Here is a 14584-nt window from a genome sequence, read left to right on the forward strand (position 1 = left end):
CGGAGCCTGAACCGGGGGCGGAGCCTGGGACTGGGAGGAGCCTAAGGCTGGGGTGGAGCCTGGGACTGTGGGGAGCCTAAGGTTGGGGTGGAGCCTGAGCCTAGGGGCGGAGCCTGGGACTGGGAGGAGCCTAAGGCTGGGGTGGAGCCTGGGACTGGGGGCGGGGCTTGAGCTGAGGGCGGTGCCTGGGACTGGGAGGAGCCTAAGGCTGGGGTGGAGCCTGGGACTGAGGGCGGGGCCTGAGCTGAGGGCGGGGCCTGTGACTGGGAGGAGCCTGAGGCGGGGGCGGAGCCTGAGGCGGGGGCGGGGCTCCACGCCCAACCCCCTGCAGGTCAGCTTTTCTCTGGCTGCCCACCGGGTCTGGCTGGGGGCGACTGGGGCTTTCTTCTTGCTCACCAATTGGGTAGTTCTTAAATTTACTCTGTGACTTACACTTTTAAGGGGTGGGACGGAATTAGCTGGTTCCGTGGTAGTGGAAAGTACCAAGTAGCTTCTTCCCTTAACTGCTGGTCTCCAGGCACTGGGCAGCCCTTGGAGTCCGCAGAACGGGGCAGCAGACAGTATTGGGGAGGGGGGTGCAGCGCCACGATCAAACGCAGGACTCCGCATGCGCACTGCCTGCCCCATTTCCCGTCGTCTCAGTCTCACTCACTCCAAGCGGGGGAATTGATTGAGTCTGGGCCAGGAGACCCGCTCCGGAGTGAGCGACTGGATTCCAGCTGCTTTGGGAACACCTTTGTGCTCGCCTGGATGCACGTGTGTGCATACAGATCCACACGTGTGAACACACATGCAGAAGCACATATGTATGAATGTGCACAGGCATGTATGCCGGTCTACATGCACGTTTAGACCCACACATGCACACACGCGTGGATTCACGTACATGCAAACGCAGAGTCACACACGCCCACGTCCCTACACGCACACGAACGCTTTCTCCCAGCTACGTGGCCAGCAGACGTGTCTGTCCTTCCAGCGTGGCCGTGTCCCCTGCACTCCGGCTGGGGGCAGCTCAGCTCTGAGGGCGGCCATGAGCCCAGAGGGGTTGTCAGAACGGGGCTTTGATCCCGGAAGTTGGGGTGGGGGGTGGGTTTCTTTGGTGTCACTGGCTTCCGTGCCTGTGTTCTCGTGTCATATGAAGACGCTCTGGGCTCTGTCCCTGGCTGGTGGGCTGTGTGGATCCGTCAGGGAGGAGAGGTGTGTCCACCGTGGGGCGGGGGCTCCCCGCTGCTGTCCCCTGCGGGAGAGGCCGGATAGCAGCTGTGGCCCGATGGTGGGCAGCAGGGTGGGTGCCGGAGTGCCCGAGGAGCCCTGGCACTCACCGTGTCCTCAGGTGCTGCTGGGCTTGTGACTGACCAGCTGTGACCATCAAAACTCAACCATGCGGTTCTCTGAGCCATCAGACATTGTGGCGTGCTTGATGGCTGACATCAGTGCCGCGTCGTCACCCCGGGTGGGCTCTGCCCAGGGTGGCCCAGAGCGACGGCCACGACCTGACTGTGGGAGGGCAGGGCGGAGCGTCGGGCCGTGCTGGGCGCCCCCAGTGGGGTGGGCTGGGCTGGTCGTCAGCCCAGGCTGAGACTGGGCGGCAGGTGCGGCTTGTCAGGTGGGGGGCTCTGCGGGTGGGCGTGTGGGCTCCACAGGGCCTCCGGGCACCCCCGCCACTCACCCCGCTTTCTGCTGTCTTACAGACGCCTTCGTGAACAGCCAGGAATGGACGCTGAGTCGCTCGGTCCCGGAGCTCAAAGTGGTGAGTGCCCCTCTGTCCCCGTCCCCGCTGGCCCGCTGAGCCTCCGGACAAGGGTTGGGGGACCTGGGGCCGGAGTCCCGAGTGCGCCTGTCCTGGCGGTCACCGCTGCTCCCCCAGGTGGCCTTGTGGCGGGGGTGGGGGGCTTCCGGCCACGTCCCCCTTCAGGACTGTGTGTGCATGCATACTGTGCGTGTGCGTGGGTGGGTATGTGCGTGTGTATGTGTGTGTGCATGTGTTCCTACATACATGCATTGAGTGTTCGTGTGTGCATGGGTGTGGACACGTGTATGTGTGATTGTGTGCGTGAGAGTCTATGCGTGAGGGTGCGTGAGGGTGTGCGTGTGTGCATGTGGATCTGTCCATGTGCGTGCCTGTGAGAGAGCCTTGCTCTCACAGTCACCCACCTGGGGTCCTGTATCCTTCCTCTGCAGGACCCACGCATGTCCGCATGTCTCTGGAGAGGCCCATCAGGCTTTGGTGGATATCCCTAAAATACGACATTTTTTTTTTTTTTTTTTGCTTTTTGGGTCAGACCCGGCGATGCACCGGGGTTACTCCTGGTTCATGCACTCAGGAATTACTCTGGCGGTGCTCGGGGGACCATATGGGACGCTGGGAATCGAACCTGCGTCAGCCACATGCAAGGCAAATGCACTACCAGCTGTGCTATTGCTCCAGCCCCAAATATGATTTTATTACCGGGTGTTGGCATAAGAGAGAGCGCAGAGGGCTGACAGGGTGTGATCTGTTCCAGGGAGGGGATCTGGGCTCCATCACTGGCACTGCTGGGGAACCCCCGAGCTCCGAGCAAGCGGGGAAGTAGTGTGAGCCCTGCTGGGTGAGGTCCCGAAATCATTTGTTTTATTTGTTTATTGGCTTTCTGGGTCATATCCGGCGATGCTCCGGGGTTCCTCCTGGCTCTGCACTCAGTAGTTTCTCCTGGCGGTGCTCGGGGGACCATATGGGATGCCGGGGATCGAACCCGGCTCGGCCACATGCCAGGCAAACGCCCTACGCTGCTGTACTATTGCTCTGGCCCTTGTCCCGGAATTTTTTTTTAAAGAAAAATTTTGCTTCTATTATAAACTTCTCCACGCAACCAGTCACAGAATCTAAGCGTACGGTGGGCACTTGCGGCTGGCGTGGAACCTTCCCCGGGAGAGCCCCTGACTCCCGGCACTGTGGCTGCGGCCCCGCGGGGGTCAGCACTGCCCGGAGCTCCCAGGTCACACACTCACGTTCGGGGCCGTCTCAGCCTCTGTTCCTGCGTCTCCCCGAGGGAGGGTGGGAGGGGCGTGTGTCTCCGTGTGTGTGTGTGTGTGTGTGTGTGTGTGTGTGTGAGAGAGAGCATGTGTGCACATACCTTCTGTGTGCATGTCCGTGTGGTAGGGGGGGTCCAGTGTGTGTGCACGTGTGTGTGTGTGTGTGTGTGTGTGTGTGTTTGTGCATGCCACACCCTGAGGTGCCTGGAGAGGCCTGTGGACAGTCTAGCCCAGCCCGTCACGGCCTCCTGGTGCTGCCAGCGTGTGTGGCCACGCTCAAGGCTGGCTCCAGCCCCATGGGTGGGCACAACCCGGCCCCCCGAGGGGCGCGGACGGCCCCGCCCCAGAGCCAGGTGGCTCCAGGTTTGGTTTCCAGCGTTGTTCCCTCCTCGGGAGAGAGACGCTCGGATCTTAATTAAAAATTTAATTTGGTGGCAGACTGTTGGGGATCTCCTCAGCGTGAAGCCTCCACCCTCGGGCAGAGCAGCGGCGAGCCCGGGCGAGGTGGCGCGGGTTTGTCTCCGTCATTCATTCCCTCACTCTCACCCTCATTTGCTCACGCCCTTCCCCCATTCAGTCCCTCATTCCCTCATTCATGTTCCCTTGCCCCTTCGGACTCTCCATTCCTCCAGACCGCCGTCCTCCCATTAGCTCCTCATTCATTTGTTCCCTCATTCATTTTCTCTCATTCATTCGCACATTCATTCATTCCCTCATTCCCTCATTGCCCTCGTTCCTCCAGCCAGGTACTGCGGCCCTTACGGGGTGAGGAGTCACCAGGGTGGGCGCAGACCCCGAGCCGAGGAGACCCTCCTGCCCTGGGGCTGTCAGCCTTTGGGGTGTCCCCGTGCACTGACGCAGATACAGGGGCAGCTGGAGGCCGTTGGAAGCCTTGGGAGCAGGACGCTTTCAGCAGGGGAGGGGCCGTGGGGGTGGGGCCCCGGGACCCCCACAGCACTTTGCAGAAGGGGCTGAGTTAGGGACGGGGCTGCAGCCCTGTGGCCCAGGGTGGGGGCTGTCGAATGAGGACGATGGAAGGGGAAACCCTGTGTGTTTCCTCTCTCTCTCTCTCTCTCTCTCTGTCTCCTTCTCTGTGTGTGTGTCTCTCTGTCTCTGTCTCTATCTCCCTTCTCTCTCCCTCTCTCTTTCTCTCTTTCTTCATCTCTGTGTCTCTGTCTCTGTCTCTCTCTGTGTCTCTGTCTCTGTTTTCCTTTCTGTCTCTCTGTGTCTCTGTCTCTCTCTGTCTCTGTTTCTCTCTGTGTCTCTGTCTCTGTCTCTGTCACTCTCTGTCTCTGTTTCTCTCTCTGTGTCTCTGTCTCTCTGTCTCTGTCACTCTCTGTCTCTGTCTCTCTGTCTCTGTCTCTGTTTCTTTCTCTGTGTCTCTGTCTCTGTTTTTCTCTCTCTGTCTCTGTCTCTCTCTGTCTCTGTTTCTCTCTCTGTGTCTCTATCTCTCTGTCTCTGTTTCTCTCTTTGTATCTCTGTCTCTCTGTCTCTGTCTCTCTCTGTTGGTGCTGTTCTCTGCACGTCCCTCCGCCCCTGCTCCCGAGGTCCCCAGGTGTCTCCTGCGATTCTGGAGGCCTGGGATGTGTGGGACCCAGTTGGGGGGGGGTCTCACACCAGTTCTTGGCCACAGGGGCTGGGGTGTGGGGGGTGTTAGGGCCGGGACCCTCTTATCTCGGGTCACGGCCTGGTGGGCGTGTGAAGCTGGAGACCCCAAGGTGTCAAGAGGGGAGGAGGGAGCCCCGCCAAGACGAGGGCCACGGGAGCGCAGCGCCACACCAGCCCTCAGCCTGCGCCTGGGTTTGGGGGCGACACTCGTGGTCCTCCACGTGGGAGAGAGGCGCATCTTGGCAGGTTCTGAGAGCCAGGCTGGCACCCCCAGGATCTCGGAACTCCCTGACCGTGAGTTCCTGGCTGGGCCCTGGCCCCCACAGACCCCACCGTCTGCCCACACAGTGTTTTGGGGTCTCCATGACTTCTGGCTGCAGTGGGCTTAGAGAGACCGATGGACATGGGGTCATAAGACAGGACTGGTTGACCAGGTGAGGGGGTGCCCGTGCGCCTGGCATTGGGCAGTGGGGCGACCTGGACCATCCCAGGGCAGGGCCACCCCCGGGACCCGGAGGGCGGCAGCATCACGAGGTTCTGGGGGCTGTGACGAGGTTCTGGCGTCTGGCTTTGCTGAGACGGAGGCTCCGGAGTATAGCAGGGCCTGGGGCCCGGTGGGAAGGGCAGGAAGTCTCAGCGTGTGTCCACTGGGGCGGTGGGACAGTGTCAGGGGCCCTCGGCTCATCTCTGGGCCACAGGGACACAGTGCAGGCGGGGGCTTGGCCCTGGCCAGGCTGCAGAGTGGACACGGGCCTGTGGCCAGGAGGGGCCTGCGTCTCCTGCCCTTTGAGGCCTGGCTCCACCAGGTTTCATTATAGCCTGGAGCGTCCCGGCAGGGAAGGAAACGGTTAAGATGCCGGCACTGGTATGAGCCTCTGGGGACAGGTGTGGGGCCGGAGCCCCGGGCAAGGCCACCTGTCCAGGTCAGCTGCGGTGGCGGGCTTGAGTTCCAGAGGGGCCTTGTCCTGGCCACGTGTGGCCCTGCCCCTCTGCATGGACCCAGCTCCAAGATGCCACCCTCCCCCCGCCTCACTGGCCATGATGGAATGTTCTAGAAGGACCTCCTGTCCAGGGCATGGCTTGGGGCTGTGTCCCGGCCTACCCACCTTTGCCTGCTGATGTGTCCCTGCCATGGTCTGCAGGGACGCGCCCGGCAGCTTGGGTACTCAAGCCGGAGCTGCCACGTGGGCTGTGGAGGACGTCGTGAGGTCCATCCGTCCGTCCATCCTAGTTCGGCTGGGACGGGGGTTGGTGGCCGCTGCCCCCGTGCGCGTCTCCGTGTGCAGAGACCCACCCACCCCGTCTCTGTTGCAGGGGATCGTGGGTAACCTGGCCAGCGGGAAGTCGGCCCTGGTGCACCGGTACCTGACGGGCACCTACGTCCAGGAAGAGTCTCCAGAAGGTACGTGTGGGTTGGGCAGTCCCGGGGCTGCCGAGGGCCACGGGTTGTTCCCACTCCCAACGGCACAGTCCAGGCGAGGCGGGAGGGGGAGCCCTTAGCGAGAGCGTGGCTTCCGTGGTGCTTTCTGACGCAGGCTCACGTGGGCAGTGGGTGGGGTCTGAGCACGGCTCGGGCCCGTCAGGGCGGTGTCCGAGCATCTCCGTGGCGCCTGGGCTCCCTTCACCCTGGCCTGGGCCACGAGAACCGTGCCGATCCTTAGCTGCAGGAGGCTGGCCCGGGCGTGCCCAGCTCCGGTGGCCGTGGGTGCCGAGTCTCGGCCCTGGACGCCGGGCTCTGGTGGCTGGCCGTACCCAAGCTTCTGAGCTGCCACCTCCGTGCCCGAATAGACCAGATGAGAAAGACGAACCGTTTTCCACGCCGGGAAGGTGTTTCTTTGCCGTCAGACTTTCTCAGGCACCGTCTCCACCTCCCGTCCCCCACCGCGGAGCCCACGGGTGTTGCTAACGCCCTGCCCCGCCCCTCGGCGAGCTCTCAGTCTGGCCCAGACAACAGTTTTCTCTTTGATTCTTCTTTTTTTATTATTATTATTTTTCTCCGCGTGAACGTGTGAAACTCTGACTCTGAGACACTGAATTTCTGGTTCCTTCTTTTTCTCACTGGCTGTTCCATTCTTTGCAGATATGGACGCAGGTAACTATCCGTCCCCTTCACGGCTGCGCTGTGTGTGCGAGCCCGGAGGCCGAGCTGTGTCCCGTGCCCGCCCCTGTCCTATGTCTCATGCGTTCGCGTCCATCCGCGCCTCGCCCATTCCGCGTTGACCATCTCACCCGTCTGTCCCTCTGCTGTGTCTCTAGCAGTAGTTCTCAGTAGCTTGCTGTGTCCCCCGTAACACGTGTTCTGGTCCCTAACTCCGTCCTAGCGTCTGTCACCGTCCCTCAAGCCTCGGGGAGGGGCCGCAGGGGTGGGGGCGGGATGGGCCCCGGGACCCTCTGGCTCCAGTGACGTTTGTCGTGATCCGTGAGGAGACGGACGGACTTGGGGACGCTGGGGGAGAGCCTGGGGTCAGGAAAGCTGGACGGGGTGGGGTTCAGGCCCACCTGCCCGCAGTCCAGGGGGCTGTGGTGTGGCTTTCCAGGAGGGAGGTTTGTCTGAAGGGGGACACTCCTGGCCGTGGGGGCGGTGGGAGGGGCGGGAGCGGTTTGCCCCCGACCCACAGTGTCCTCGGGGCCTTGCTCCTCTTCCTGCTGCCCTGGGCACCATCCTGCTGGCCCCCGAGGGGTCCAGGGAGCATGTTGGCGGCTGCTCAGCCCTGACACCCTGCAGGCCGTGCGCAGGATCACTGGCGGATGGCGCGTCCTCAGTGAGCTGACACCCACACCACGGGGACCAGTGACATTTCTGGCAGCCCACTCGCCGTGGACGGCCCTGCCCCCGCCCAGCCAGCTGGGCCCACCTTGTGCCTGGGTTTCGGCCTCTGCTCTGGTGCCCTGCTCCCCCCCACCCCCCAGCCTCCTGGCACATCCCGGGGGCTCCCCATGCCTTCCCGACCCAGGAGGAGCTGAGCGGGTCCTTGGAGGTGGAGCCTACCTGCCCTGGGCAGGAGGGAGGGTCAGAACCTGCATAGGTGGGGGTCGGGGAGGGGAGAGGAGGGAGGAGTCAGCACCTACGTGGAGGTGGGGGGGGGTGCAGGAGGAAAGGGTCTGCACCTGCAGGGGTGGGGTGGGGAGAGAGAGGGCAGCACCTGCATAGTGGGGGAGGAGGGAGGGGTCGGCACCTATAGGGGAGGGGGAAGGGTCAGCACCTGCACAGTGGGGGAGGGGGGCAGAGGGAGGGGGCATTACCTGTGGGGGAGGGGGAGGGGGGGCAGCACCTGCAGGGGTGGGGCGGGGAGGGGGCAGCACCTGCTCCAGGTCCCCTGTGCAAGGCTGCGCTCTGAGGTCTTACTGGCCCGTGGCACACAGCGGCAGAGGGGTCCCCGGCCCACTCGCTACTCTGACCCCGTGGAAGGCCCTGGGCGGGCTGTCCTGCGTCCGTCCCGCTGTCCCCGCCTGCCCGCGGGGGCCCTGCCGCTGCGTCCCAGCCTCCCAGGCCCTTCCGGCACAGCTCATTGTCCCGTACTGCCTGGGAACCCAGAAACAGTGTGGGGGACGCCCAGCAGCTGCGAGCCCCCCCCCCCCTTCCCAAGTCGAACACAGTTCAGGCGCGACCAGAGCGCGGCTGCCTCTGTCCCGGAGTGGGGCTGGTTCCCGCTCGCCACGGGGCGGCCTGGTGGGACCCATCCACCGGGCGGCTGTACAGCTGTGAGCACCGGCCGGAGGCTAGCGAGGGTCGTCTGCCAGTCAGGCCCCGGCCTGCTCCATGCAGGGGCCCCCGTTCCAGGGCCGGGCACCCCAGTGGACAGCTTTCCGGAAAGAGCAGAAAGCCCAGGGGCGGGGCGGGAGCACAGCGGGGAGGGCATCTGCCTGGGGTGCGGCCAACCCCGCGTCAGTCCCGGCATCCCTTCGAGTCTCTTGAGCACCAGGCCAGGAGTCAACCCTGAGCACTGCTGAGTGTCCTGAAAACAAGGAAGGGAGGGAGGAAGGAAGGAAGGAAGGAAGGAAGGAAGGAAGGAAGGAAGGAAGGAAGGAAGCAGAAAAGGGAGGGAGGAAGGAAGAAGGACCCACGCACCCCCAGGCCGGGGTCAGCTGGAGCAGGGGTGCAGCCGTGGACAGTTGTGACACGAGCCTCGTCCTTAGTTGGCAGGTCTCGTATGAAGCCTTAGCCTGCGGTGTGTGTGCAGGTGTGTATGTGTGCGGCTGTGCTTGTGTTCAGGTGTGTGTGTGTGTGTGTGTGTGTGTGTATGCGCGCATTTTCAGGCATGCTCAGGTTGTGGGCACATGCAGGTTTGCAGATATGTTTTTGTGCACGTGTCTATGTGTTCGGGTGTGTGTGTGTGTGTGTGTGTGTCGGTGTGCACGGCAGGTATGTTCACGTGGAGGTGTGAGGCAGGCGTGTTGTGTGCGGGTGGGTGTGTGCAGGAGTGTGTGGGTGAGGTGGGTGTGTGCAGTTGTGTGTGTGTGTGGGTGCACACGCAGGCGTGCGAGGCTGGCGTGTTGTGCGCAGGGGCAGCGTTGGCGGTTCTCTGCCCGCCGTGATGTTGGCCGTGGTGTGAGCGGTTTGGTCTGTCGGCCACACACGAGGCACTGAAACGGCCGAGGTTAGTGGTGGCTGCCAGCAGTTGGAACTGGAGCGCACGCTTCTCCCAGACCTAGAACCTTCCCCGGGCAGAGCCGAGAGCCAGCGGCTTCCCTGGGACAGGAAGTAAGGTCAGGTCAGTGGTTAGGGGTCACGTGACGGCTTTCCCTCTCTCCTCCTGGTCTCCGGGATGGCGGGGACCGAATCTGTCCTGCACCTGGACACACGTGACCGCTCGTTTTCGGTCAGCTGTCTCTGACCTGGGGGCCACTGCCCTGTCTCCTAGTGTCCCTCTGGTGTCAGACTGCCCACTCTGAGACGGCCCGGTCCACTCTCACGGCCCCCCCTCTGCCTGGCTGAGCTCAGCCCGTGACCCCGGCTGGGCCAATCCCGTCACTTGCTCGTGTGGACGTGACCCCGCCCCAGGGGATGAGGACACCCTCCCTGCTCTCTGATGACCAGTCAAGTGACTACTAAGGGGGGGGGGTCCTAGTCAACTGGGCCTGGGGAAACTGAGGTACAGTGTGTTGGCCTCGGGTGGGCTGGGTCGGCTGGAGAAGTGGGGGTATGGGGAAGCGGGGTGACCGCTCCTTGACTCAGGCTGCAGCCGGGGGTCCTTGAGGAGCCTGGAGATGGACGCGAGGTGGCAGGGGACCTCGGATGGCCGCTGCCCTGGAGGCTGGCACGGCAGCTGAGCCCGCGGCTCCAGGAGAAGCGGCTGGGCACGGGCCTGGGACGGCAGCTCTGACGGGACCCCGGCTTGGCATCGCCTGGGGCTCTCTCCAGCTCTCGGGGGTTCCTGGCACCGACACCCTCTCGGAGGGGGACGTGGATCTGGAGGCAGCCCGGACAGGCCCCCTTAGGTTACGGCAGTGATGCTGCTGGCCCGGAAGTGTCCTGGAACCAGGTGGCCGGAGACACGGGCAGCTCCCAGCCAGGCACTGCCGTGGCCCGTCTTGGCTGCCCTCGGGCGGGCAAAGGTGGGAAGGGCACCCTCACATGTTTGAACAGGAGCCGCAGCCGGCAGGGGACCCCCTGGGCTGCCCTGGGCCCCTCGGAGAGTCGCTGTCCCCCCACACACGTGCCCACCCCTGCCGCCTTCCCTGGGTGACACGGAGCCCCCAAACCTGCCCTCCCCGCCCCAGCTCTGCCTCTCGTCAATGTCCCTTTCTCATTCCCTGGCCTGGTCTCCTTGTACCCCAAACGGTGGGCGGGACCCAGAGGACAGCCAGTATAGGAGTGTCCAGTGGGCAGCACGGCCAGCCGCTGTCCCCACTTGCTCTCGTGTGTCCCTCGCCTTGGGATTGAGAGTGGCCGTTACTTACGGGGCCGTTACTGATGGAGCTACACCCCACCTCTGCTGCCCCGGCCCCGGGTGCCTCATCCTGAAGCTCCGGCCAGCGGGACGAGGGTCCCCACTTGCTCTCGTGGCTGATGTGATTTTTGGGGGTGCTATGGGGGGTTGGGTGGAGCCAGGGACCCGCCCAGGCCTCCCACCCGGGTTGGCCCCTGATCTGCAGCTCAAACCTTGCGAGTTGGGCCACAGAACCTGGAGGCGGGATGGAAACCACCGGATTCGGTTCCCTTTTGCAAATGAATATGTTACCAATCAAACCCTTTCCCAGGGTCGGAGTCTCTCGCTGGGTCCAAGATTCCTTTCACATGTCACAATAGAAAACTTCTCCCCAGGCGCACAGCACAGCGCTAATGACTTCCCGCCCTCTGGTGTTTGTGTCAAAGCGAAACAAGTACAAAATTAATTTTAAAAAGTCTTTGTTGCTTGGCACGCTTTGTGATTTAACGTAGGAAAAAAAAAATAATACTGTCCTGGTGAGAAAGACTCGCAGCCTCGGCCGGTGGCTCTGCGCTCGGAAGCAAGCGGGGCCGTTCGTGCCAAGGGAAGGAGGTGGGGATTTGGGGTCGAAAGGCGGAAACACTTTTCCCAGAGAAATGCCCCCTCTGCACCCCCATCCCGAGGCCCCCTGGGAACGGAACCAGCGTCTTCATTCAATACCAGCGCCATCCCGAGCTCGGCCTGTCCCCGGGGCGGGTCTGGGGGCCGTGAGTGGAGTGAGCCCCCATCCCCTGGCATCTGTGACCTTCTCGTGATCCCTGTGGCTTGGCGGGGTCTCCCCTGTTTCTGGGGTGTGACTTCACTGTCCCCCTGCAGCCGGGGAGGGCGTGTTGGAGGGAGCAACTCCTGGGCGCGTGGCTCCCCCATGAGAGAGAGAGAGACATCTGCGTGGGACCCACACCCAGCGGCGCCTTCTTCTTCCCTACGAAGTGAGGAAACTCATGTTCTTCTGTGAAGTGGAAACAGGCGCCCAGCTCTTGGGGGCGCTGGGTGGCGAAGGGCCCGGTCAGGGCTTCCCAGCCTGGGGACAGGCGGGCAGCGGCCCCCCGAGCCGGGGTGTTTGCTGGTGGGGAGACAGGGGTGAGCCACGGGTCTGGGCCGGTGCAGAGGTGTGGGGAGACGGGTCTCCCCCCCCACCCCCCCCGCCCCGCCGCCTCTTGCCTGAGGTTTTCCCCGTGTACCTGCTCCTGGCACGCGACCTGTCGGGCCTCCTGCCCAGGGGTGGTCGTCCAAGGCCCACGTCTCGGTGCCCGCCCGGGGTGCCCACGGGGGGCCTCTCGGGGCGTGTGGGACCAGGGAAGGTTTTGTGGAGAAGTTCCCGCATCGCATGGAGATGCAGTAGGTTGGCGTCCGTGGGTCTCCCCAAGAGATGCCCAGTTTCCGGCGTTTTTTTTTTTTTCTGGAAGTCGGGAGCAGACGTGGGCAGCAACCGGCCAGTGGGCACCCCCACTCCCCACCTGTGTCTGCTTCTCCCTGGATGGCGGCCCTCGGCGTGGGGTGGGTGCTGGCGCGGATGCTGTGGCCACCCCGTGCTCCTGCCCCCTCAAGGGGGGGTGGGTTGGCGGTGATGGTCGGTGTGCCTGGGGCCCCTCAGGCGTCACAGACGCGGGGCAGAGGGAGTGTGTGCACACGTGTGTGCGTGTATGTGCACATGTGCGTGTCCACGCGTGGACGCTGCTTCTGGAGGCCGCCCACCCATCAGCAGGGCCCAGCACTGTAGCTTGGGGACAGCAGGGGACCCAGGTCTCTGCTTCTCGGGTGCAGGGAGGAGCAGCCCCCCCCCGGCCTTGGGATAGGTGGTCTCGGCCAGTGCCGCCCTCCCCCCATGCCCAGCGTCCAGTCCTGGAGGGTATCTGGTGATGAGCAAGGGCCAAAGACGGAAGGTTCCGGAAGGCGTGTGTGTGCCCAGGCCTTGGGGTGCCGCCCCGTGTCCCCCTCCCCACCAGCCCCGAAGGTCCCGGTGACAGCGGGATGAACCGTGACCTGGGGGCCCTGCCGAGCGCCCTCCCTCCCCCAGGCCTGGGGACAGATGTCTAGGGCCCCCTCCCCGCCCCTCTCGCCCGCTAACCCGCCTGGTCTCTCCTGCCCGCGGCAGCCCCGCCCACTGCCGGCTCCTCCTGTCCTCTGTCCCTCCGTGTGCTAGTGACCATTGCGTCCCCGTGATGTTCTGTGTGCCCCCCCGACCCCTCCCCGCGGCCCCCAGCACTGGGTTTCCCTTGAGGAGGAGAAGACCGTCCCCCCAGCCCCCTGCCCGGGCCCCGGCTGCATAGAGCCCACCCCCATGTTGGACTCTGTGCCCCCTCCCCCAAAGCGAGTCCCTTCAGGGGCGCTGCCTCGCCCCCAGCCCACGACCCTCCCGCAGCCCGCGGCGGCCGCACCCGGGGACCCCAGCCCACCCCCCCTCGCTGCCCCCCAAGCGAAGCCCACGCCTGTCCGCTGTTCCCGCTGCCTTCCCCGAGTAACACGCCTCTGTGTGGCAGGTGGCCGCTTCAAGAAGGAGATCGTGGTGGACGGACAGAGTTACCTGCTGCTGATCCGGGATGAAGGGGGACCCCCGGAAGCACAGGTGGGTGCCCGCCGTCTCCCTCCTGGCTCTCTGCTCCTACCAGGGGGGCCGAGAAACCCGCCCGGGGTCTCGAGGAGGAAACGGTCTTCGCTGCCCCTCCCCGCCCCAGGTTCCCGTCCCACCTTGGTTCGGGCGCTGGGATCTGCGAAGTTGAGGGGCTTGTTCGTTGGCGGCAGCGTCTCTGCCTGGGGCAGCTGCTGGGGGAAGCAGGAGAATGTTCCAGAAGCCGGGAGCTGAGGGTCGGAGCCTTTCTTGTTTTGTCTTCACCAAGTTGAGTTTAGCGTCTGACTCGGGTGGGCTGGCTCCAGCCTTCAGAGGCGCTCAGGGGGCCCTGGGCCCAGCATGCTCAGGGCTCTGTCCCAGGAGGGCTGGGCATTCTGGAACAATCCTCTGCGTGGAAGTGGAGAGCAGTTTCCGAGCGATGAGAGCGGAGTGTTGGCGGGGGGTTCCCTCGCTGCGTTCTGCTCCCTTCTGCAAAAGCTCCCTGTGAGCCGCCACAGCCTGTGGGTTCGAGCGCCAGTGGCCGTGAGCCAGGCGGGCAGCCGGGAGGACGTGGTCGCCCGTGCCTGGCCCGGAGCCGAGGTGAGGGCTGTCGTGGCATCAGAGCTGCTGGGTGGCATCCGGGCCGTTTCCTGGTGCCTTGAGCAAAGAGCGTTCTTGGTGGAGCTTTGGAAAGTTCTGGAAGATGCTGGGAGGTTCGGGGAGACTGGAAGCCGCCCATGCTCCCGTCCAGAGGTGCCCGCTCTCAGGCGAGGGGTCCCAGACCCCATGCAAGGTGCCCCCAGGTCAGAGGGCGGAGCTGAGGTTCTCGGCCCTTGGCCTGGCGGGTCAGTCTGGTGAGACAAGTGGGAGCTGACGGCGGCATCTGTGGGCACAGCTGTGGCCTTGCCGGAGCCGGGTTCAGGCGGGGTCGGGCAGCTGCCCTGGGCGTGGGGCAGGGGCAGAGGGCAGCGCCCACAGGCCAGGTCCTCGCAGGGCCGCCCTCCCCAGCCTCCCAAAGGGGTTGCATGGCCGCTGACAGTCTTGCCTGCCATGTCTGATATTGGCGCGTTTTTTCTTTTTTGTAAATGGGCGGGCGGGGGCGTCTCCTCACTTCCAAGCTCGCACAGCCCCCAGCTCCGCAGTCAGGACCCCGACGTTTTTTGACTTTGGGGGGCACTTTTCTCTGGGAAGGAGCGTTTCCCCTGAGGCCCACAGGGGGGCGCTGTGTTGTGCCGGGATAAGGCCGCCCTTTTATTCCTGTCCTGTTGGGAAGCAGCACTGGGCTGCTCGTCACATGTGGATTCTCGTGGTGCTGGGCGTGGGACTGCTGGTGCTTGGCTGCATAGTCCTGCATGTGGCACTGCATGTGGCACTGCGCGTGGTACTCCATGTGGTACTGCACATATTGCATGGGGTGCGACATGTACTGCACGTGGTACTCCATGTGGTGCTGTACGTGGTACTGCTCTTGGCACTGTGTGTG

General features: G+C 64.0%; 1 protein-coding gene across 6 annotated transcripts in view; it reads left to right on the top strand.

Annotated features, from left to right (window-relative positions):
• Window positions 1–14584, top strand: part of AGAP1 (ArfGAP with GTPase domain, ankyrin repeat and PH domain 1) — a 502434-nt gene that overhangs the window by 274696 nt on the left and 213154 nt on the right. For 4 of the 6 annotated variants that reach the window (XM_056122103.1, XM_056122124.1, XM_056122109.1 and 1 more), the window contains 4 exons: window positions 1695–1753; window positions 5938–6025; window positions 6704–6715; window positions 13034–13119. In XM_056122103.1, coding sequence (XP_055978078.1) covers window positions 1695–1753; window positions 5938–6025; window positions 6704–6715; window positions 13034–13119 — 245 coding nt within the window. The remainder of the gene's footprint in view (window positions 1–1694; window positions 1754–5937; window positions 6026–6703; window positions 6716–13033; window positions 13120–14584) is intronic. The other 2 variants (XM_056122116.1, XM_056122131.1) reach the window with 1 other exon arrangement.

This window comes from Sorex fumeus, unplaced genomic scaffold, assembly GCF_029834395.1.
Source record: "Sorex fumeus unplaced genomic scaffold, SorFum_2.1 ptg000005l, whole genome shotgun sequence".
NCBI lineage: Eukaryota > Metazoa > Chordata > Mammalia > Eulipotyphla > Soricidae > Sorex > Sorex fumeus.